This window comes from Capra hircus, chromosome 11, assembly GCF_001704415.2.
Source record: "Capra hircus breed San Clemente chromosome 11, ASM170441v1, whole genome shotgun sequence".
Lineage (NCBI taxonomy): Eukaryota > Metazoa > Chordata > Mammalia > Artiodactyla > Bovidae > Capra > Capra hircus.
The window spans coordinates 4,483,668-4,509,727 of NC_030818.1; the positions used below are offsets into that span (position 1 = coordinate 4,483,668).

Genomic DNA, 26,060 nt, shown 5'->3' on the forward strand with positions numbered 1-26,060 from the left:
TGTGCATTCTCTTAAGCTACCTGTTTACCAGAATATTAGATTTCATTTTTAATACCACACAGAAAAGACAAAAAGGAAAACCAACCTACCACAAAACCAAGCTACCAATACTTCAACTACCCATCTCGTCAAATATCACAATACAACTAACTCTCAACAAGTTCAGAATGCCAACCTGAAATTCTACTCACTTCACACGAAACACGAGAATCTCAAAAACTCTCTTATTTAATGACCAGGAAAAGTTTCGGCAAATCTGGAGAATGCAAGTACCCACGAAGCATCAGAATGTAGCTGTAATTATTCTCTTTTGTATCCATGGCATGTAAACAGATGATCACAACCAGCAAGAAAAATTAATCCCAAGAAGGTCCCCCGAGACATCTACTGGCGTTCCTCTCATCTTAATTTCATCAAGGTCATTTCTAAAAGAAGCCCCAATTTTTGTAACTGAAAACTAAGAACCCGAAATAACTGGGATGTAATTTAACTGCAAGCCTTTCAGACTACTACATATCTAATCTCTATTGCTGATTAACACTTCTCTGAAAAATTAATTTAAAAAAATTGTATTTGCAGACACCCATGAGAAAACTGACCAATGTCAAATAATTACTTAGTAATTACTAAGCAAACATTTCTCAGGGAAAATTGTGGGGTGGGGGAGGGAGGAGGAGGGGAGAGAAATGAAAATCTTAACAGTAATGTGATTAGTGTAATTTATTTAATTTTTGCTTATTAACAGCCAAAATTTAAAAGCCAAAGAGGCAAGAAAAAAGTTTCTCATACGAAACAGGTACTACAAAGATGTGCGGGACGACTGCTGGCATTTATCTTCTCACTCCAGTAAACTAAACCCTGAGCTGCTCTTCAGTCCACTGATGCATACATGTCTTCAGAAAACAAACTTCAGGGTCCTTACTGGGATCAGAGCCCCAAACAACAGGTAATTAATTAACCTCTAGACCTTTCAAGTCTAGAGGTTCCTACCTACAAAATGATGTCCATGATTTTCCTCCCCAAACTAAATCTATACAAAGCAAGCTAATCATGCCTTTTAAACATTCTTCACTCTCTTTCCCAGGACAATTCAACAAAGCCTAACTATAAAGCACTCATTTGTGTTATGTTCAGATTTTGCTTTAATATGTGAGACTGACACCCTTAAAACCCTTGAATGAAAAAGCTAATTGTTTCAACTCTGCTTTTATTTCTGTAACGACAGAACCAAAGCAAAATGCAGAAGTCTTCGACAGGTGCACGAGGACTTCACAGCTTGCTATCTGTACCTGCTTTGCCTCTCAGGATCTTATCCTGATAATACTGCCACTCCAACTGAGGGTTAGCGCCCGGGCGCAGAGGGGCCCTGCCGGTGCCCCTGTTACTTGTAACAGCCACTGGTTTTCCTGTAAGAAGAGTACAGTTAGTTTTACATCTAAGTACAGGAACACTGACAACACTAAAAAACATGTAATGGAAAATTTTTCAAAAGACAAAAAAAAATAGCTTTATTCAGGCATTAGTCCCTAATGGAGCCAGGAGCTTTAAAGTTTATCAACTGCTATGCAAAAGTCATCTAAGTATCTCTGTACCCCCCCAAAGTAAACTATTCATGACAATTCTGATGCATTTATTCAACTTTAAAGCAACACTATCATAGCTTCTCATTGTCTCTCTGGTTTCTTAAAGTAGAAAACAGGCAACACAGAACCTCAGCTCAGAGTGGCAGGGTGAGGAGAGAAAGAAAAACTGTATCTAGGCTTTTTATAATTCTGATATCAAAAAAGTAAGGTAACATCTAATCTTTATTTTTACAGCAAGAAATAAACTAATCAAATATATATGCAGAGGAATCACAACCTGACCTACTACACAATCAAAAGTGAGTATATATAGTCATGAAATTTTTGGTTTAGTTACAAAATCTTTCACACACCATCTCCTTGTATGCATATGTGTCAGAAGACAGCTCTAACTGTAAACCATCAGCATGGATAATTCATGGTTTTTTTTTGTGTGTGTGTATAAAAATATATTTCACTAAATGCATTTGTAGTGAGGACAAAGAAAAAAATGCATCAAAAAGCCACTCATGGGCTAAAATCAACTCTTTACGATCTGAACACCCCTATCAGAGCTGAAGCAGCAACTACTTGTGATAAAAATAAAGCCCTATTATTATTCCCAGCAGCTTCTGTGCTTCCCTTAGAGAAAAAATACTCATTCTTGGAAGAAAAGGCTAATAGTTATCTCTTTCAGATCTAAACTTCTGAAAAATCCAGAATAAATATTTCCAAAAGTATTCACAGGTCACAAATACCTAAAATTTCCATTGAAACAAAGACTGCACAAAGGACAACATATTTTAACAATGTTCAATAATACAAAATTATTCTACAACCAAAAACTTAGAATGCCCCCAACAGAAGGATAGTTAAATGATTCATTCAAGAGAAAGTATAGTGACCCAAGTTGCAAAGACATATGCTGCCATAAATTTCCATTTATTGACAAAAAATAATAAATATAGATAAAAACATAGAAAATGCCTAAAGTAGGTCCCTAATCTTAGATGATAGCTCCTTCAACTGAAGAGGAGTATTCTTCCCTAAAGGCCTGATCTCTACAGGGAGGAAAAAATTTTTTTCTAATTTCCTTCAATCTTTGTTAATTATGAAGTCCAGAAAAATTGTAAGCAGTAACTGATTTTGCCAAGGAAAACCAGAATAAACATTTCTTAAAGAGTATTTTGTGATCCCTTAGAATATATATTTGTAACAATATATCAATTTTCTTAATACATAAATAAGAATACAGACCTTTGAGATCTGGTCTATTTCGTATACCCACTGATACAAAGAAGCAATCCATATCAACATGCATTATACAGCTCTGATGTCTGGGTGAACTCAATACTGACATATTTCCTAGAAGGAAAAAAAGAACGTTCAAACCCCAAACTAATCAATACTTAAAAAAAATCAGGTCTAGTTAACTTTAGAAATTATATTCTCAAATGCTTACAAGCAGAATGAAGTTTTTAAAAAATACAGATTCTATAATAGATTATTTATATCACCTCAAGAGAAATCAAAGTTCAGTTTCTTTGGCTCTAAAAATAATCCAGAGACACAATTTAAAATCAGCCATGGAGACATTATGTCTAGTCTACATTCTGACAAATCTCTCAATCTGTCTAAATGCTTATCTCAAAGTTATTTCTGTGTGCTGAATGGTATATAAAAATGTACAAAGGTGTGTTCAGACACTTAGTCCCAGGGAGCTAAGTAACATCAGAGGACCACTACTTCATGTGGCAACAACATTCCTTGACGGGATAGCCATAAACACTGCTACTGTTGTCCAGTGCCTGGCAGCAGGGGTCAGGCATTGCTGTAAGAGGTTTGCATGCATTAATTTAAATCTTCACAACAACACTATGAAAGAGGTAATAAGCTTATTATCCCCATTTTGCAGACTAATAACTTCAGTCACACAGCCAGTAGGAGGCTGAGCTGCTATTTAATCCCAGGGCATCTGATTTCAGAGCCCACAGGCCACCACCCTTATAAAAAGCGATGATCTCACAAAGGAATTTTCCTCTGATAGATTTAAGAACAACAGTACTGAGGTTAGTCTTCCTAACAGGATTCTAAGAACTTACAGTTACTACCCAAAAGGTTGAGACAACTCTATTTACCAGACTGTGACTATGAGCACCTTTCCCTTGTTCCCACTAAGGGCATAGCGCTGGGTCCTGCTCCTACCACCTCCCGGACCATCACTCGTCAGCCAACAGGAGGCAGACGCAGAGTGAACTCGCACGCTGCTTCCCGAGAACGGCGCAGCCAGGCTACACGCCACTACCTGACTCCAAAGCCATGGGCTTCCCTGCTGCTCTCCCTGTTACCTCAGAAATAACTTATAGATCTCAACTATCACCCTGCTGTATAAGACTATTATATGAGCATGATGTAAACAACTCAAACTAATGGTTTTGAAGATTCAAGTCATATGGAATGCATGTACGAAATGCCCACTGAATGCTTTCATACAATATAAAAATCTCTCATCTTGGAAAATTCCCACTCATGGAAATGATTCATAATTACTCTTCGAAGCTTTCTAAATTAAATGACCTTTAGGTAACAAGACCAAGGCATGATATAAGGAAAATCTAATACCATTATTTTGAACTATTTTATAAATAACAAAAAGCATTTGGAATAACTAAACACAGCGAAACATAACAAGAAATCCACATGTAGAGGCTCTACCAGTCTGGGAGACGTGAGCTTCTCTGTGCACCTGTTTCCACAGCTCTAACCTGAAGGGTAATAGCAGCTCATCTTCAGGGAGGAACCATGTGAGCCATAAAAAGCAACGAAAGCCTCAAACTAGATACCAATTTATACTGACAGGCACACAAATACAGCCTGTTATTGTTGGGTTTGTTTTTGATGACAAGAGAAATATTGAAATACAAAATACAATTAGCCAATCTACTTATGTGAAAATACTTAACCTCACTAAAAGTGTACCACTATAATTACAATAGCTATTATGTCAAAGTTAACTTAATGACTTAAAAATCATTATGATGCAAGCTTTTAGAAATTAACAGTTACTCTTACCAAACCATTTTTACAGGAGATTAAGCACTGAATGTAAACTATGCTGTATTTCACAGCTCAAAACGTCAACTGATCAAAGCCTCCAGGAAGAATGAATGCTCAGAACCCCGACCTCGGGCCTGTTCAGATTACTCAAGAGATTTTCAGGGAGCCACACTCAAAACTAATGTTGTAAGAAAATACTTTAGCAAGAAAGCTTTTTATCATCTGTTCTACTTACTGTTACTTACATACCCCGATACTCCTCAAGACTCCATGTTACAAGAGCTTAGCACTGACCACACCACCAGTGACAGATTAAGAACAAACGGCAAGCACGACTGTTTCTTAAGAAAGCGAGTGTAGGTGAGTATCTACCTGTGTCAGCTACAACAAGTGCGGACCTGCCTGCTTTCATTTTTTTTAACTTTTCCCTTCCTGGGAAGATACCACTACTCTGCCTCTGCAGCGCACTGACAAACTCAGTCAGTTCGCACTTCCACGTGGATATGTGGTGCAGTCTCGACCGGGAGTAGAAGTCTGAGATGAAGTTGCAGTCCGAGGGTCTGGGCGGCCCCGAGGGCCCCGCCCTGCTTGGGGAAGGTACTGACGAAGTGCTCTTTGTGCTTGAAGGCCCCTGAACGGTGGAGTGGTGAGCACCGTTGACTCGAGGGTTACTGTGCAAAGGTGGCGAGGGGAAGGGCTTAGTTCTGTGTGGATCCCGCAGAGCGTCCGCGCCGCAGGTGCTCTGCTGGGCCAGCTGCACGGCGCAGTCTCTGAAGGCGCCGCGGCTCCTCTCGGCCCCCGCGGCCTCCTCCCGGGCGGGCTCTGGGGACAGCCTGCTGGCGACACCGCTGCCGGGGGGCGCCAGGCAGTCCAAGCTCTTTAAGGCACCGTGAGAGCTGTGGGCGTGCCCATTACAAAGGGCACGGCCACCTCTGGGATGCGGAATTCCGTTCTGTTTTCTTCCTGGGAAGACAGGCTCCAGCCCCACAAAATCAAAGTCATTATCTGCAGCTTCTTCATTCCAGTTGTTCACTCCATTAACTCTGACTTCACTTTCCGTCTCAATTTTCTTAATTATGTGATTTCTAAAGCAGGAAAAGAAAAAATTTTTGTTTAAATGAATAGTGTCTGACTTTCAAGCTGAAACAATTTTTCATGTAAACTCTCTTACTGATATACACTTTAATATCCCCCCGCCCAAATCTGAAAGATTAAACTATGACTTGAATTACTGCTCTTCCAACAGAATTATCTTCTAAATTATCTTTCTAAACCGAAGGAGCAAGGTACTAGGAAAATTCTAGCACATTAACAGCCTTTTAGGTTTTGTTTCCTTTTTAAAAATTTCAGATACTCCCAAAGAGGAAATAGAATGGGATCTTCTTAGATTGAAGAAAAAAAAACAAAAAACAATTCTCAATTATTTTCCCATTAAAAACTGTCATCTATTGATATAAGCTATAAACACCCAGTCTGAGTCACAGTGCCTGGCATACACTAGTGGTCAAGCATTTGCTCTATTAATACAACATGAATAATTCCTGTAAAAATGGGTAAGAAACCTCATGTGAATTCTTACTGCTATGTTTATTTTCAGTTTTTTATGTAAGGTACTGTTCAACACATTAAATCCAATACTGCTGCCCTCCTGAGGCTGGTTACTTTCCCTCAGGAAACAACCAACAGACTATATTCATTAATCCATTAATAGGGTCAACTGGTGTAGATAAAAAGCAAAAAAAGAAAAAGTCAAGGTGTAAGGTTAATTCAATGAAATTTATATCTAGAAAAATGAGGATGTTGGCCCTATTGACAGGGAATTAGTGTTTCCTTTCTAAGAAATGGATTATGTAGATGCCAGGGTCGTAGGTCCAAGGCAGTCTGGACCCAGTGTCCTGATGACAGGTTTATAATGCAGGAACTATGACAAACGCTACACTAAATTCCATCATCCTCTAATGATTCCCGGTAACGCTCTGTAATAAAGAAAAAATTCATTCGTATTCAAAAGAATCATCTAAGTAACAAAAACAAGAGTCTGAACTACAAAGCCGTAATCCACTCTACTTAGCAAAGTGCACAGCATTAGCCCAGTCACATACAGTCCAGGCTCCAGATGAGGGCACGCACAGCATCAAGGCACAGGTTTAGACTACCACCCCGTCAACAGGCTTCATCTCAAGCTCCTCCTCCTAATACCAACTGGGTCTATTACTAACAACAGTCTGACTACACAGGAAAGCCACACATGAGCTGGATCCAAACATCACCTCCCATTTCTGGGCTGGCTCTGGCTGATCAGCTTGTGGAATCTGACTGCCAACTCTGAGCAGGTCAAAGCCTCACAAGTGAGCACACCAAAGAGAGAAACAGAAAACCAACCAGAAACGATTAAGAGAGGAAGGGAAAAAACTCTAATGCGATGCAAGAGAGAGAAAGTCTGGCCAGTAAGACAAAGAGCAAGGGAGCAAAAAGCAACATGAAAGAGCCTCAGAAAACTTTATAAAATGCACTGAACATGCCAGAAAATAAAGATCAAGAAACTAAAGTGCAATCAGAAAAGCCTTAGATCTAGTTTTCTGTTATAAATCCTAAGACTTTAAATGAGTACTAGCAACATATGCAATAGAAATGCACACACTGGGAATAAAACACTGCTCACGGCCCTCCTTCTGCCCTGCGGTGTTCCAGCCTAGGCGATCGGACATCTAAAGTGGCTGGACTGGAAATACACCGTAAGTGGGTAATACATTCACTCGGCAACAACATAGATGGATCGGTAATTAAAATCTAATAGGCAAATTCTTCCTAAAATCGACACAGAGAACAATTTTAAAACACACACACATAGATATTTTCCTTTATTAGTGGAGTAAGAAAAAAAAAGATGAGCCGTGCATTCAGAAAGTTTTCTGATATTGCCTGTACACATTGATGGTACTAAAAAAACAAAATTAGAAGTTTTAGGTAACGTGAAAAACAACTCATCTAAGTGAACACAAGTTGAAGAACAAACGCCAGCGAAACTACAGAAGGTAGTGACACTGGATCCCCCATGCAATTAGGACTCCTGGTCTTTTGGAAAAAACACATCCAACTCCCAAAGCAGGCAATTTAATAAATGAGGAGAAGACTCATGACAATGACTCATGATGATAAACCACCTGATATACAAGTTAAGGCAACATACCAATTAACTGTGGAGCCAATTTACCTAGGGTTACTGCAATTAAAGCTTAAAATCAAAATATTTAAAAAAACAGACACATGGACTAAGGCCTAGATTCATTTCTAATTCTATAACCTTGAGGGTCATCAACTAAATTTTCACCAACATAAAATATTTATGTTTCTATATTGTTACTGACTTAGAATTTTTCAAAAATAACCTAGAAATGTTAACATTTTCATCGTCTATCTTTCTGTGCAACAGCGCACAACAAACATACAGGTGGCGTAGTTTGAGAAGGTAAGACTCTACAGCAAAGTACTTGTGTCAAAAATTATCACTGCCATGAAAATTCATGAAAAGTTTTACTTCTAGTAACTTAACAGCCATTGGTTTAACATGGAAATCTAATGTGAGTGGAAAAGTTTTGTTTACATTTTATTTATGAAACTGTCATGATAAAAATAATTTTTAGGTAAGACACCCACCGCTATACTTCAACAGGATTAATATAGATGAATAACCAAGTTTTATGTGTGTTTCTATCTTGAGTAGAGCAGGGGCCATGCGCACTGCTAACACCCAGCTCTGCAGTCGCCCCAACCCAGACGCACTTACACCCTGTCGTTGAGCTGCTTGGTGATGCTGCTGGGACCGGGGAGGGGATCCTCAGGTTTGCACACAGGATTAAAGTTGAGACTTTTCTGTACAGAGGACTGCTTGCTGTATAGCTGATACGGAATGCAGGACAGGAGTCGTCCAGCTTTGATGCTAAAACAAAAAAGTCAGACCAATTTAAAAGTTTAATACTTGGGGTGCACGAGCTTCACAGAAAATGAATGTTCTCAGTAACAGGAGTATTCCACCAACAACATGCCATTGCTCTTTCTAGTTTATTCCTTCCTCCTTTGTTTTAGTGGTCCTAATACAAATCAAATCCCTTATGATTATACAGTGGAAGTGAGAAATAGATTTAAGGGCCTAGATCTGATAGAGTGCCTGATGAACTATGGAATGAGGTTTGTGACATTGTACAGGAGACAGGGATCAAGACCATCCCCATGGAAAAGAAATGCAAAAAAGCAAAATGGCTGTCTGGGGAGGCCTTACAAATAGCTGTGAAAAGAAGAGAAGCAAAAAGCAAAGGAGAAGAGGAAAAATATAAGCATCTGAATGCAGAGTTCCAAAGAATAGCAAGGAGAGATAAGAAAGCCTTCCTCGGTAATCAATGCAAAGAAATAGAGGAAAACAACAGAATGGGAAAGACTAGAGATCTCTTCAAGAAAATTAGAGATACCAAGGGAACATTTCATGCAAAGATGGGCTCGATAAAGGACAGAAATGGTATGGACCTAACAGAAACAGAAGATATTAAGAAGAGGCGGCAAGAATGCACAAAAGAACTGTACAAAAAAGATCTTCACGACCAAGATAATCACAATGGTGTGATCACTCACCTAGAGCCAGATATTCAGGAATGTGAAGTCAACTGGGCCTTACAAAGCATCACTACGAACAAAGCTAGTGGAGGTGATGGAATTCCAGTGGAGCTGTTTCAAATCCTGAAAGATCATGCTGTCAAAGTGCTGTACTCAAAATGCCAGCACATTTGGAAAACTCAGCAGTGGCCACAGGACTGGAAAAGGTCAGTTTTCATTCCAATCCCAAAGAAAGGCAATGCCAAAGAATGCTCAAACTACCGCACAATTGTACTCATTTCAAACGCTAGTAAAGTAATGCTCAAAATTCTCCAAGCCAGGCTTCAGCAATACGTGAACCGTGAACTTCCTGATGATCAAGCTGGTTTTAGAAAAGGCAGAGCAACCAGAGATCAAATTGCCAACATCCGCTGGATCATGGAAAAAGCAAGAGAGTTCCAGAAAAACATCTATTTCTGCCTTATTAACTGTGTCAAAGCCTTTGACTGTGTGGATCACAATAAACTGTGGAAAATTGTGAAAGAGATGGGAATACCAGACCACCTGACCTGCCTCTTGAGAAACCTATATGCAGGTCAGGAAGCAACAGTTAGAACTGGACATGGAACAACAGACTGGTTTCAAACAGGAAAAGGAGTACGTCAAGGCTGTATATTGTCACCCTGCTTATTTAACTTCTATGCAGAGTACATCATGAGAAATGCTGGGCTGGAAGAAGCACAAGCTGGAATCAAAATTGCCGGGAGAAATATCAACAACCTCAGACATGCAGATGACACCACCCTTATGGCACAAAGTGAAGAAGAACTAAAAAGCCTCTTGATGAAAGTGAAAGAGGACAGTGAAAAGGCTGGCTTAAAGCTCAACATTCAGAAAACGAAGATCATGGCATCTGGTCCCATCACTTCACGGCAAATAGATGGGGAAACAGTGGAAACAGTGTCAGACTTTATTTTTTTGGGCTCCGAAATCACTGCAGATGGCGATTGCAGCCATGAAATTGAAAGACGCTTACTCCTTGGAAGGAAAGTTATGAGCAACCTAGACAGCATATTCAAAAGCAGAGACATTACTTTGCCAACAAAGGTCCAGCTAGTCAAGGCTATGGTTTTTCCAGTGGTCATGTACGGATGTGAGAGTTGGACTGTGAAGAAGGCTGAGCGCCGAAGAATTGATGCTTTTGAACTGTGATATTGGAGAAGACTCTTGAGAGTCCCTTGGACTGCAAGGAGAGCCAACCAGTCCATTCTAAAGGAGATCAGCCCTGGGTGTTCTTTGGAAGGAATGATGCTAAAGCTGAAACTCTAGTACTTTGGCCACCTCATGCGAAGAGTTGACTCATTGGAAAAGACCGTGATGCTGGGTGGGATTGGGGGCAGGAGGAGAAGGGGACGACAGAGGATGAGATGGCTGGATGGCATCACCGACTCGATGGATGTTAAGCATGAGTGAACTCTGGGTGTTGGTGATGGACAGGGAGGCCTGGCATGCTGCAATTCATGGGGTTGCAAAGAGTCGGACACGACTGAGTGACTGAACTGAACACAATATAATTTTAGTTAAATATGAAGAGACGTGTCTGAAATTTTAAAAACTAGAGGCCAATAATCTCACATTGAGGAGGGGAAAACTAGAGAATAGGATGAGAAAAGTTTAAATACAGAGCTGGACTAGTCAATATTTTAATCATCAAGACTTTAATATTAACCACAATCTTTCCCCAAAATTGCTACAGATGGTGACTGCAGCCATGAAATTAAAAGATGCCTGCTCCTTGGAAGAAACATTTTGACAAACCTAGACTGCATATTAAAAAACAGAGACATTACTTCACTGACAAAGTTTCATATAGTAAAAGCTATGGTTTTTCTAGTAGTCAGGTATGGATGTGAGAGATGAACCATAAAGAAGGCTGAATGCCGATGAACTGATGCTTTTAAGCTGTGGTGTTGCAGAAGACTCTTGAGTGTCTCTTGGACTACAAGATCAAACCAGTCCAGCCCTAAAGGAAATCAATCCTGAATACTCATTAGAAGGACTGATGCTGACGCTCCAATACTTCAGCCACCTGATGAGAAGAGCCAACTCATTAGAAAAGACCCTGATATCAGCTGGGAAAGAGTGAAGGCAGGAGAAGGGGACGACAGAGAATGAGATGGCTGGATGGCATCACCGACTCAATGGACATGAGTTTGAGCAAACGCTAGGAGATGGTGGAGGGCAGGGAAGCCTGACATGATGCAGTCCATGGGGTAGCGAGGAGTCGAACACGACTAAGCAACTGAACAACAACAACTACAACAATCCTTCTCCAGTTCACACACAATCATCGAGGTTTTCTCAACCTATCTCCATGTCAAGTTTCCCCAGAATAACGGGACTGGATGAGGATCTCCAATTTCTAAGATTCACGTCAGGTCTATTACATGTGAAAGCCTGTAATACGAAGCACAAAATAAAGAACCTCAACTTTAAGAGAAGTAATTTATACTATTTTATATGTATAAATGTGATAGAGACAAGGCCACTGGAAGACAGAAACTAAGACAAGTTATTATATACACCTATGTATCCGCTTCCAGTCACTATCTATGTATCAAACATCACTGGGGTGAATCAGGGGGCATGAGTAGTATAATACCAGACAGCCCTGGCCCATTAACAGACACTCCCAAACACCTACTATAACTAAGAACTAAAACCGAGTTCATTAAACTAATATTTGCTTTCTAATAAACTGAGTTACATATGGTTACTTTGTGTTTAAATATATCATTTTCAATTCAAAATTGAAACATTTGAAAACATGTGTGACTTTAAACCTAAACTACATATTAAGAAAGCCACCCTTCAATTATTTAGGAAAAAACAAATAAAGAGTAAAATACTTTTCTTATTATCTGACAAATTCAAAAGTTCTAACGTTTTCCTCAAAGGGCACGCCATAAAACTTAAAAAAGTGTAAGAAATTACTGAACTGGCTAGAACAAACAAACCAATTGAAAATATTGAGTCAACAATTGTGACTACTAAAAAACATATGAAGATATCCTAAAAATGGAAATGTATCATGTTACAAACTAAGTTCTTTTTGTAATTATATCAGTATATAATCCCCCCCAAAACACCTTCAACTTTAGGTAGCATTACTAAATATGCTGAAGTATTAAATTACGACAGTGGAGAACATTACTACTGACAACACACTTCAATTCTCATTTACCTAAATAAATTTACCATCAGGCTACAGTTAGTTTTTTGGAGAAGGAAATGGCAACCCACTCCAGTGTTCTTGCCTGGAGAATCCCAGGGATGGGGGGAGCCTGGTGGGCTGCCGTCTATGGGGTCGCACAGAGTCGGACACGACTGAAGCGACTTAGCAGCAGCAGCAGCAGCAAAGTTAGTTTTTGTCAAGATAACAGACTACATTCAAATAAGAGAATGAAAATCCTAAAACTGGACTATTTATTAATCTCCTTTATTCTTTATCAAACTAACTTTGCTTCCTTTAAACCACCGGCCTCTGCTGCCTGGCCACAGATCTCTGTCTTCTTAGCATCTCCTATCCTACTTGCTCCCCCAGCCCCAGCAGCAGAGGGACTTGGCCCTACCCTGAGCGTCTGCCTGCTTCATCACACTCAGCACAGCTGGGACTAGGGGGTGAGTGGAGATTGAAACGGTGCCCGATGTGCCAGGGGCACACCAGAAGGAAGACCCAAGGGCAGCAAAGCCAGAGGCACGCCCCGCTGTCGTGCTGGCTTCTCCCAGCCTCCTGACAGTTTGCTGGCTGACCAGACTCTGGAGGTGCTCTCTGTGGTCAACACTGACCGCACACGACCCCTGTGAAGACTGAGGCCACCTGGCGGAACCTAAGGCTTATGTAACTCAGCCCATGGAGACTGGTAAGAGAGCCAATTCTAATGCTGCAGGTTTCGACATCCTCAGAGATGCCCAGCAAAAGCAAATAAAACTCAGCACATCCTCATCATGTTAGACAAGGGAGTTTCAAAGTTTCAGACCCACGCCACTGTACACACACTGTACACTCCTAAGTGTCATGACTCATCCACCTGTCCAACTCCAGGCACGGCAAAGGCATGATCTGAAGGCATGTTTCTCCAAGGTCTTCTTTTAAGACACCTCTCAGGGGTTAACTTGTAACATCTTCTAATGTCACTGCTCATCCTAAGCACAACGGAACTGCATATTTTCTACTATTTTTAAGAAAAAAAAGCTAAATACCAAATATCAAAATTCAAATTTTAAGATCAAAAGGAATTTCACTTTACCAAAAGATACTACTACATGACTTCTTTAAACAGTGGAGTTCCTTCATACACTGAAAACAGACTCTGGTATATATGAAAGATTATATATATATATCTCTATTCAGTGTATCAGATGCATATTCACTGATGGGAAATATTTACTTTGGTTTGTCCTCTAGCCCCAATAAACTTGTCTCTAAAGTAGAACTTTGCTTCTAACAGTCCTCTAAATCATTTCCTATGCTGACACAATGAATTTATACTGACAGTTATAACCAGAATCTGGAAAATGTTGTAGAAATCGAGATATGAACGTCACTACGTTGACTTCTATTCCAAACTCTGTAGTATCACTGTAGCAATACTATCTTCGAGTGAAGTGAGTGAAGCCACTCAGTCGTGTCTGACTCTTTGCGACCCTGTGGGCTGTAGCCCGCCAGGCTCCTCTGACCATGGGATTCTCCAGGTAAGAATACTAGAGTGGGCTGCCATTTCCTTCTCCAGGGGATCTTCCCAACCCAGGGATCGAACCCGGGTCTCCCACATTGCGGGCAGATGCTTTATCCTCTGAGCCACCAGGGAATCCCCTACTATCTTCTTTAGATGACAGCAATTCTGCTCATCAAACGGCGTATGGTTCCAGTCAACGTCCTAGTCATTCTTTATTAGAAAACCCCTGTCTAACACCGTATATTCACCTGCCCATCTAATTCAGGCATCTGTCTTCTTCCTCATTCAAAAGTGAATTTAAAGCAAGAAAGGAGTGAAGTATGTGCTAAGGAAGAACTGAACTGTTTTTGCCTTATATTCTACCACTAAACAAAAATTCTTCATTCATTCAACATTAAAATTCCCTTTGTCCCCACCACCCTGATCACCTAAGCTTTCCAACCACTCATCAAGATTGTACAAGCTCAGAAAAGGAAATAACAGGTAAGAACACACATATATAACTTATTGTCCTTTATCCTACAGGGCCCAAACTGCTTTTTACTTTTCACTACAAATATAAACTATTCATAGTCATTCTTTAGCTCCTGAAAACCAAAAATATATTTTCTAATAAATATTATCTACAACATGGGGTGGGGGAGTGGGGGGACTGAAATGTGTGTAAGGAGTAGTTGGCCAAGTAAAAATAATTTGAGAGGAATTCTGTAGTGTTGTGAGAGAAAAAAGTAAATACTCAATATAATTATTTTTAAAAATGCAAATACAGACCAGAAATGAGAATCATGCATATTTTCTATCAAGAATTGAGGCAAGACACAGAAACACAAGGGGAAAATCACGAGATAAAATCGCAGCCAACTTATGCTCGATCTGAATAAGCACTCTAATAATTATGTGGAGCGTAATTAGAAACAGTTTTACTCCATATGAAGTGTGAGGCTTCACGGCACCGCAATTATGTGACAGACATGAGCATGTGCAACTCAGGAAGGAAGGGCGCACTGACTGGGAGCCAGTCCCTCCCACGAGAAGACCCTGTGGGCTGGCGTGAACAGGAACCTCTCTCCTCGGGGCCCAGCCCGGGAGAACCAGGCTCTCTTGCCATGGGAGACTCAATGCAAAACAGACGACAAGAACAAAACAGACTTGGAGCCCCATGGTTTCTACTGTGCTCTGCCCTGAGGAGCCAGAGGGGTGACCAGAGTGGCTTCCTAACTACTTCACACTTCAAATTTCCACATCAAATTGTCTGCAGAAAGGGATTAACAAAAATGTGAAAATCACAAACTCATACTATACCATATACAGCCGTAAGACTCACAAGACGAAGCCTTCAGCAACGCGACTCAGAACTTGAACTAATACACACAGGCTTCACGTGAAAGGGCTCCCCCGCCTCTTGGAAGGCGTGACCTCGTAATCACGCCTGCATTAACTCGGGTTTAATGGCACCTTCACAGGCACCAGGGAATGTGAATCAAAGCCATCACCCCGCACACTTAGAAGAGTTAGTCACTTTTCAAACTGCTCAAACCAAAACCAGGAAAACCAATTATAGAAGAGAGTACCATATATCATCCTTTAAATAGCTAATATAATGTTCAAGTTTTTAGTACAATAAACTCATTAAAGCACTGCAGTGGAGAAGAGATGAACAAGACTGGGATTAGAGCATGGAAGCAAGCAGCTCTGACTTCCCCTGCAGAAGCCCAGGCTTATGACGGCACGGACACCAGGCATTTATGTCACGTATCAGGGCACAGCGCTGACTGATCCATTTCTAGAGAGATGAACGAGGTGGTTCTCCTGTAACAACTTAATTCAGCGCAACGAGCAGACCCAATGTCAAGTCAGAAGCCTGGACTCTGGATTCTGCCACTCGGGCAAATCAGCTACCCTTATCAGCCCTGCCTTCTCCTCCACCACATAAAGCAGATACATCACACAGTCATGACTCCAAAGTCACTTCAGTTATTTAAAAACAGATCATTAGGTCTAAAGGTGTATTTTATAACTTGTCACTGCCTCAGCTGCGATTATTACTGAATCACCCCTTTAGCTGCCTTCAGCAAAAAAGAGCCAGTATAAAGAGCTGTCATGAAGACCACCATTTTCTAAACACGTTAACTTACACCCAGCCAGGGCCCTCCTCACCTCTCTTTCCTATCATCCACGATCTCCCTTATTCTCCCCAAAGCCAAACAGCCCCAGACCGCAATCCCAGCCTTAGCAAAATGAAAGGACTGTGTAAGTGCCCACACATAGCAGAACTCTGACATAATACTAACCTCTTATACGAAACTTCACAACTCCTTTTTAAGAAGACACACCACTAAAAGCCATGTGGATAAGTCCTATATAATGAACAGTGACTGGGTCCTCGGAACACAGCACAAACATGTTCCAGGGATGAGTCTTCAACTTAATACACCAAGACTTAAATTTAAAAAACCCTTGCCTATATGAATAATTTGGCTTTCTGGAAGCCAAATGCACTTTTCCCCTAAATGTACCTTTGACTCTCTGGAACTGATTTTTCTAATACTTGGTCATGTTTATACAATAAAAATAAAATAGCACAGTAGCAGCAGCTTCTTTCGTATCACGTCTCTGTAAGACATGAAGCACTGTGCCAGGCAGTCTGCGGGAATTATTTCTAGCTTTCACATAATCGTAACAGGTAGACAGTGATCTTCTTTTACAAATGAGGAGGCAAGGTTCAGAATGGCTGCACCCCTGCTCCTGTTACAATCCAAGACGACAGGGACCCTGAGCAGCAGAGCTGGCACACGAACCCAGCTCTGTTTCCAGAGCCCAGGCACAGCCTTTCCACAACATGCTGCCTCTCACAAATCCATGCTGCTGTATCTGCGACACAGAAGGCCTGAACAAGTCTAAATCTACCGAATAAATTAATTTAAGGTGTCAGAATTAATGAAATTTAGGGTAAGAATAAAAGCTTTGGCAGCTGACCTAAATAATTTCTAAGTTTGTGTCATTAACACTCCACTATACAATCTGACCATTCTCTCATATACTGATTACAATCCATTCATGCATAAACCATGATTTTAATATTTTCACTTTTAACTTTCAATCACTCATATAAATTATATGTGAATCACTTAAGTTCTAGCTCATCCTCAAATTTCAGATGATGTATTTTATGTCAGAAAGTTACAAAGAATGGCCACCACTGATTTACAACACACCAGTTCCAAACCAACAGCCAAGAAACTAGACCAACTGAAGAATAGGTATTAACAATGCTGCAAACTGCCCTCCTCGCCAAGAACGTCAGGCCCACATTCTCGTCATCTCTTCCCCCTTAGCATGTACTAAATTGTTACCATATGGTATAAACTTACTCAGTTCAGTCGCTTAGTCGTCTCCAACTTACTCACATATTGTTCATTATCTGTTTCCCCCAGCAGAATGGAAGCTCCCAGAAGCAGGGGAGGGGCTCTGCTTTGCTCAATGGTGTATTTCCCAAGTACAAAGAGCACTGTCTACTGATAACAGGTGCACAAACATTTGCTAAATGAGCAACAGGCTTAGTCAAGCCCTTCCATCACTGCCTCTCACTGTTACTTGAGCCCCCTTCCCTAAGCTCTGGGAGCTGAGGATGCAGGAACACGAACATCAGACCACAGGCACCTGAACTATGATGCAAGGCTAAGGAGTACAGTTGCTGCTTAGTTGCTACGTCGTGTCCGACTCTTTTGCGACCCCATGGACTGTAGCCCGTCAGGCTCCTCTGTCCATGGGGTTCCCCAGGAAAGAATACTAAAGTGGGTTGCCATTTCCTTCTCCAGGGGATCGACCTGACCCAGGGATAGAACCTGTGTGTCTCTTGCATTGGCAGGTGGGTTCTTTACCTCTGAGCCACCCAAGGAGCAGAGCAGTGTTGTTTAAGACACTGATTACTCTTCACCCTTAAGTTAAAAGGTACTGCAGGTTAGGTAAGGGTTTACAAATAAGCATTCCAATTTCTAAAAACGCTTTAATTAAAAATTAAACTTACCTTTCCACAATCCATTCTGGTCGAATTACTTTTTCTCCCTTTAACTCTTTGATTTTGGCATTAGGAAGATTTGTGGCAATGATGTGTGTTGTTTTGGATCTGGAATAATACACGTGATACTGGCCTCCATGCAACATCATTAGCTTCCTCAATTCCTCAGCAGATGGATCTGTAAAATTAATAATAAAACACGCTGAAAGTTTTGCATATAAGAAAGTAGAAGCAGAGCACTAGCTGAATGATCCCTTCAACTGGATGATCTAACGAACACATCACTGGTTCACTTTCTCCTTGGCTGTGCTGTCAGCAAACAAAGCTGGGAGGAAAACCACAAAGTGATAGCGCTGTTCTGCCTTAAGCAGCACAGCCGATTCTCCTGGCCGCTAATAGTCAACCAACACAGAAACACCTCAGCACAGCCGATCCTCCTGGCCACTAATTGCCGACCAACACATAAACACCTCCTGCCGGCGTCCTTGGTGGCTCAGGGATAAAGAAGCCATCTGCCAACGCAGCAGACTTGGGTTCGCTCCCTGGTCTGGGAAGATCCCATATGTCATGGAGCAACTAAGCCCGTGCACCACAACTACTCAATCTACTGAGTCCCCGGCTCTAGAGCCCGGGAGCCGCAACTACCGAAGCCCACTCCCCCTGGGACTCCGTGCTCCACACAGGAGTCTCCACGGTGAGAATGCTGTGCACCACAGTGAGAGAGCAGCCCCCATTCCCTGCAACTAGAGAAAAGCCCACGCACCAACAAAGACCCAATGCAACTGAAATAAGTAAAATTACTTCTTAAAAACTCATCCACATAAAAAAAAATCTTCGAAAAGCAAAAACAAAAATAGCTACTGACAAGCGAGGCCTCGAAGAGCAGACAGGCACCTCAAGTAATGGATCTGGTGCTGGCAGCAGTTCAGTGTTAGAAACAGCGAGGATCTCCCCACCGCTTAAAGCCACTGTGAGCAGACTTGCCAGAGGGCTGGTTAGACTTCACTCCTATGAAGCTATCTAAACTTGTACTTAAGAAAATAAAAGAAAAGTTAAAATAATCTTATTTGGTTTCCTAATACGAACTTGCATCAAAGCCAAAAAATAAACCAAAATTTTAAAAAAAGAATTGCCAACCAAGAAGCACCATTTTATCCCCAATTCTGTTTCAAATTATTTTATCCTTAATAAAACTCAGAAAAATATCTTAAATATGAATCAATGTGGTTTATGCTTTCCCATAAAAATGTCTGACTCACTAAAGTCATGTTATGACTGGCATTACTAGTATCACATTAATTACTTTCAATAGCTCTTCTATGTCTTTTCACTTTTATCGTAGAAAAAGGAAAGGAAAGTGAAAGTCACTAAGTCATGTCTGACTCTTTGCGACCCCATGAGTCCGTGCAATTCTCCAGGCCAGAATGCTGGAGTGGGTAGCCTTTCCCTCCTCCAGGGGATCTTTCCAACGCAGGGACTGAACCCAGGTCTCCCATATCGCAGGTGCATTCTTTACCAGCTGAGCCGCAGGGAAAACTCTGTATCACACCTCCCACAGCAACAGCTACTGGGGGGTGATAGCCACAGGAAGCTTGTGTAGCTTCTTGGCTATTCAAGCAACAGATTGTCTTTAAGCACAAATAATACAAATCCAAGCATTTAAATGAGTACTTTTCTTAGAATAACTAACTCGGTTTGGGTCTTTAGAAGACACATGCCCTTAACAGGAATTTTGGTAAGGGTTTTATCATGAACAACCTAACCTTACATCTAAAGTAACTAGAGAAAGAAGAACAAACAGAACTCAAAGTTAGTAGAAAGAAAGAAATCATAAAGACAAATAATACCAGAAATGAAAAAAGTTAAAATGGACACCATGGAAATACAGACTCCTAAAAGACTACTGTGAGCAGTTACATATGAGAAGAAATGGACAAATTCTCAGACAGGAATAATCTCCCAAGACTGAACCAGGAAGAAACAGAAAGCATGAACAGACCAATTACTAGTACTGAAATCGAATCAGTAATTTAAAACCCCCAATAAAGGTTTCTCTGGTGGTCCAGTGGCTAAGAATCCACCTTGCAGTGCAGGGGACACTGGTTTGATCCTTGGTCTAGGAAGGTCCCACATGCCAAGGAGCAACTAAGCTGGTGTGCCACGACTACTGAGTCCAGGAGCTGCAACTGCTGAAGCCTGCACACCTAGAGCCTGTGCTCTGCTACAAGAGAGGCCGCTGTACCACAAGCAGAGAGTAGCCTCCACTTGCTGCGCCTAGAGAAAGCCCACGCAGCAATGGCCAAGAAACAAAAAAACCCAGTAGGCAAAAGGCCAGGACCAGATGGCCTCACAGGTGAAGTCCACCAAACAATTACAAAACTTGGGTGTTTTGTTTCCTAGCCAAAGCGCTCTGAAATGTATACACTACGGACCAGCTTAGGAGAGGAGGCAAATCTAATGAATGATGAATGTGACTCCAGTTTACGGAAGTGAGGCAAGGAGCTGCTCACCACAGTGAGAGCACGAAGAGCAGCAGAGGAGCGGCAATGCGTGAAGGCCAGACTAGACATCAGGACAGTCCTGCCGACCAGAATCAGAGAATGCCAAGGCGAAAACGCAGGCGAGCCACCCCACCAAGAGCAGAACAGGGGACAACCAAGGGAAAGCGGTTCACGGAGGCCTTAAAAACAAGGGGCTGACAGCCAACTAAGAAGTGGAGGGGAAAAGGGGGCTCCTGGATGGCCGGTACAACAGGAAGCTGACGGCTGACACTGTAAATTAAAATTCTCAATCTCCTCTCCAACTCAGAGAGAAAAACCATCCTGTGCCTTCCAGACACTGGACTCAGCGACAACAGGCACGGCAGGAGGAGAGGAGGGACACAGAGGAGGAAAAATACACGAGAGTAAATGAGACTCTGCTTCCTCAACAGTGAGAACTGGGCCCTCAGCTTTCCTGCGGGCAGCCAGATGCCAGCTGCTGGGCTTACACTCGACTCAAGGCCACATGCTCAGGACCTGATGCCCGCTCCTCCCACCCCCACGAGCCCCAAAGGGCCTCCGGACAATTACAGCTGAAGAGTCACCAGGGGAGGGTCCCTACAAGGTTCCCCTCTTTGAGGCTCACAGTTTACAAAGCCCCACACGTGTGATGAGCTGTTTAAACAGGACTACAACTTTTCATTTTACACTTCATCTGACTTTAAAGAAAACCACGTACTTTGATAAAAATTAAAATAAGACCATGGCAAGCAGAGACGAGATGGAAAGGAGGCGTGAGGAAGGAGTATCTAAGCAGAGGGTCTTACTTCTTTTTTATATGCAAGATAAATAATTAAAAACAGAATTTAAAACAAGTCACCCCAATCCTTAAAAAAGGTACACGTAAAATGAGATAAATAAAAAGTTTAAGATGCAGTCAACCTGTATATCCATTAACATAGATGGCGACGCCACTAAAAATTGTTGAAGAAGTTCCGTCCTTCTGGATAGCAGCATCTGATCGAAACTGTTGCTCCAATTTCTGGACCTTGGCAGCCATATACCCACCCTAGAATTCAAGAGAAGGTACACTAATCATAAAAGTTTTATTTCCTTCCCATCTCCCCATTTAAAAAAAAAAAAAAAAAAGCCCTTACTCTGTGATGTGATCAACATCAAAGATGACGTACAGCATAATTCAAGGTGATACAACAGGCAGGTCAAGGTTTTTCTGGTAACTCAATTTTTAATAATTCTGCCCATAACATTGTAAAGCAGTTACCCTCCAATTAAAGAAAAATTCTATCACATTCTTACAACAGTTAAAAGAGGGAAAAGGTAAGTCTAGAATAAGTGTAATATCACAGAATATTGCTCTTATCTACAAAAGTTACGCCAAAGTTTAAACCAATTAAAAATTTGACAAGTGGTCAGTTAGAGTATATTTTAGACTGGCTTCCACTATCTTCTCTGTTCAAACCAGCAGTTACCCATACATGTGGATAAGAATACAATAAACAATTCAGCGGTTAAATTCTGGATCTAATCAATCTGATAGTAGTACTAAAGTTCATAACAACCACCTAAAAACAGAATGTAAAAACATTATTACGTCTGCTAAAGACTTTTAGAAATCTATGAATTCAGCTACACTTTTCCTGAACACTGAAATAATTAAGCAAAATCTATTAAGACTTATCAATCTTACTTTATTTATAAAGTCTTCAAAGTAAAACTGTAGATGTCTAGAAGTGGTATAGATTTTCCCCCAAATGGAAATGACTTTAATACTGTTTTTGATTATTCAAATATCACATGCCATTAAACATTTTTTTTTCTTTTCCCAGAAAAGAAGAAAATTTAAATTAGCTGTGCTCCATTCACTGCTAACATTATGGGATCTTACTTTCAAAGCTTATTTCTGTGCCTAAGAACACAAGAAGTTTTACACACACAGGATCGCATGTAATATTCCTTTATACCACAAGACCATCCTGCCAGGTTAGCACACAGCTAAATGATGGGTACATACTCTTCTATGCTCCAGAAGATAACTTACTTGACCAATCCCGTTACTGGATGTCTATGTTTTCCTGTTTTCTAGGATTATTAGCAAATCTGTGATAAAATGATGATATAACAAATTCTGTGCACTAGAACATTTATTTCCTCAGGACAAAATTTCTCACAGTTTAAGCTTTCAATATACTGTGAATACACACAAAGAGTTGGTGTGTAAAGTGATTTACAATTTAGAAAAGACCTTAAACCACATCATAAACTAAAAGAAGAATGAAGAATACCTAGACAGTTCAATATAATTATTTTTATTCTTTTAAAACACACCCATTTTTCCCAGTCATCTTCAGCTCTCTTCCTCCATCCACCTCGTCTCATGGTGGAGCTTCTGTATTGGGGGGAAGAAAAAAGAAGTGCTTCAATTTCTTAACAAACTGTACTACTAATTGATACTATACTTCAATATCAAGAAAAATGAGAAAGTAAAATAAATTCAAATGTTCGATTCATTAAAGTTGAAAGTATAACACTGAGGAAATTTTTCCAAAGCGCATCATTCTCCTACTTCACCCCAAACTCCTTGCAGATATATCAGGTTGAAATGTCAGACTTTAATTACAACTAATTTTTATTTTTGGCCATGCCGTGCACATGTGGGATCTTAAGTTTCCTGATCAAGGAATGAGCTTGTATCTTCTGCATTGGAAGCACGGAGTCTTAACCACTGGACCACCAGGGAAATCCCTTCAATTTTAACAGGGAAAACTTTTATGCATTTCTGAGCATCAATCCTAATACCCACTTACATAAAGCATCACCAAATCCAACTAACATACTGTGCTTACTTGTTAACATTAATTAGTGTTGAAAGAACCTAAAATATTTCCCTCCATAAACTGTCCTAATATATGGCTTTTGAATTCTGCATGTTAAAAAAATTTATTATTTTACTTTTTGGCTACACCACACGGCATGCAGGATCTTAGTTCCCCAACCAGGAATTGAACCTGCACCCCTACAACGGGAATGCAGAGTCTCACCACTGGACCATCGGGGAACTCCCTCGATTTCTGTCTTTGCTACTGCATACTGCATACTTCAGAGTGCAGTCATACGACTGAGCACACGCACACGGAAGACAGCAGGCCCAGTGTGATTCATCTGCTATGCAAGAATCCCAACAGAAGTCAATCAAAGCAGTGTAGTTAACGGACATGACGCAGAAAGATTATCACTGGTAATAAATTAGTAACTCTGGCATTCTCCTGAAGGGAACACGTGACCAACTATACCATAAAGCCATCAAACTGGCTAATCTCAAGTGTCAACTGGCTTAGCAGTGATAAACATATAAATCAAAGCAGACATTACATGAAGCTCCCTGTAAAGTCAAATTCTTCTAATTCAAACAGCTACATCCTGGGTGGGACACGACTGCATTATCCTTCACAAAATTAATATGAGCTCCATTTTTTTCTTTTAGTAACTATATAGGTTAATACCAAATCGTTACCATATACCACTGGAGAAGTCTTCTACATTATCCAAGTTAAACTGGTTCTGATTTGGTTTAAAGCAATCTTTTACTGAATAACATTTTAAAATAGCCACACTTTATCCACATATATCACCTGATGTTTTCCTTCAAATATTTCTTTCTTAGTATATATAGGATTTAGAATATCCACTTGCTACATTAACTGTGAATTCTTACTGCCTACTCTTAAAAGGCATCTGAAAGACATGCAGAGATGGCCTCAGTGAACTCTAACAGGGAGACAAGGGGCAGGGGGACGGGCTCTGAGGATAGGCGGCCACGTGGGAGCCCTGGCCAGGTGCTGTGGGTGCAGCAGGGGAGGGTGGATGGCTGTCTCTGACAAGGAAGGGCATGTGTTCGCCCTGAGTCCCAGAACAGCCATCAGTGCTACTTAATACTTCTGGTCTCAACAGGCTTGCTGTCCAGTCTGCTCCCCCAAGACCTCTCTCTGATCTTAGAGGAGTCTGGGACATGTGACCACATGGTTCTTGACTCTGACTCCACACATCTGCTCTGACAAGTGAAGTGTGGGCGTTCTGGTCATTGTACATTAAGAACGAATACTAACAAAAATCATACCAAACCATTTATCTGCTAAATGAAGGTAAGTTTAAGAAAGTAACATATTTTAAAAGTTTAATTCAGCTGACCATTTAAGAGCCTCATTGTAAGAGGTCAATACGGAAATCCTTATTGATGGCTTAATGAGGGAGATCTCACTGACACAAAATTTCTTCAAAGAAAAGTTTTAAAGGTTCTCTCTCTTCCCAAATAAAGCTATCCCAGACCAAGTTTTGAAAACGAAAAGCAATGAAGGGCTGAAAAGGTAATTTCATCAAATTTCAAAAAGGTAATTTGACCCATGTACAGCAAACTCCTGTTGGCCCAGGAGTCAATAAAAACCAAGAAGAGGGAAAAGCAAACAAGAAACACACTTCATTTTACACATTCAAACCCTATTTTGGAAAAAATCCATGGCAAACAGTAAACCTGGTTATTTGGACAGACTCTCCTGCTGAGGAAGAGGAAAACTAGAGAAAACATTGTTTAAAAAGATAGCCTCAAGGCACAGGAGGCCAGGCAAATAGTGAAAAATTACTGGGCCAAGACTCGGCAGCTGATAGAGGAGTCGGGGGACCTTCCCCTTTGGCTGAGAATACATAGTGAGCGCTAAGGGAGTGACAGCTGGGGGTCAGGGTCGGCCTGGGACAAAGCTCTTCACATCTGGGTGGACGGCCCCAGGGTCAGAGTCAACTGGAGGCAGGCAGCCCAGAGCACCCTGCCCGGGGTCATCCCAGCCTCAGAGCAGACCCAGGTGGCCTGGGGCTGCCCCATGGCGCCTGGCAGAAGGAAATGCGGACGCTCTGAGGGGACAACTTCCAAAACTTCATGCATCCCTACACACAAGCTTGCAAATACAGTATCTGGCACACAGAAATAACCAGGCACACAAAGAAACGATCACACGAACCAAGAGAAAAAAAAACAAACTAAACAGACCTACACAGACTCTAGGGAAGGAAATTAATGCAGACTTTAAAGTAGCTGTGCTTACTCTGCTCAGAGCGGAAAGACAAACTTCAGACTATTGGTGAAGAACTGGAAAATATCAGAGATAACTAGACACTAACTCTCAAGCGAAAACATACAAGATTAGAAATTAAGAGTGTAATGCACAGATAAAAGCAAACAAAGAATGAGCAGAATAAGTCAGAAGAAAATGTCCAGATATGGAGCATATGGACAGAAGGGAAAGAGATACAGAACACACACAGAGCCTGATTTAATTACATTGTGGGGGGAAAGAGGAAAAACAGAAGTTATCTTTAAAGAAACAACGGCTAAAATATAGTCTAAAACTGATTAAAGATATCAAACTACAAATTCAAGAAGCCCAATGAGTCCCAAACTGGGAGGAAAAAAAAAGAACCTGTATCTAAACATATAATAGTAACACTATGAAAAGCTAAAGACAGAAAAAAAGTCTTAAAAGTTGTCATGGGTGGGGAGAAGAGATCCCGTTCAAACTACTGTAATGAAACAGACAGCTGTCTTTTCCTT

At 41.0% G+C, this 26,060-nt stretch overlaps 1 protein-coding gene across 5 annotated transcripts in view; it reads right to left on the bottom strand.

Annotated features, from left to right (window-relative positions):
* Positions 1-26,060, bottom strand: part of REV1 (REV1, DNA directed polymerase) — a 79,611-nt gene that overhangs the window by 31,573 nt on the left and 21,978 nt on the right. For all 5 annotated transcript variants that reach the window (XR_001918769.1, XM_018054915.1, XM_018054916.1 and 2 more), the window contains 7 exons: positions 22,790-22,850; positions 21,386-21,512; positions 17,973-18,141; positions 8,407-8,559; positions 4,992-5,704; positions 2,820-2,927; positions 1,290-1,406 (listed from right to left, as the gene is read on the bottom strand). Coding sequence is in view for 4 of the 5 variants with exons in the window: in XM_018054915.1 (XP_017910404.1) it covers positions 1,290-1,406; positions 2,820-2,927; positions 4,992-5,704; positions 8,407-8,559; positions 17,973-18,141; positions 21,386-21,512; positions 22,790-22,840 (1,438 nt within the window). In the remaining variant the exon portion in view is untranslated. The remainder of the gene's footprint in view (positions 1-1,289; positions 1,407-2,819; positions 2,928-4,991; positions 5,705-8,406; positions 8,560-17,972; positions 18,142-21,385; positions 21,513-22,789; positions 22,851-26,060) is intronic.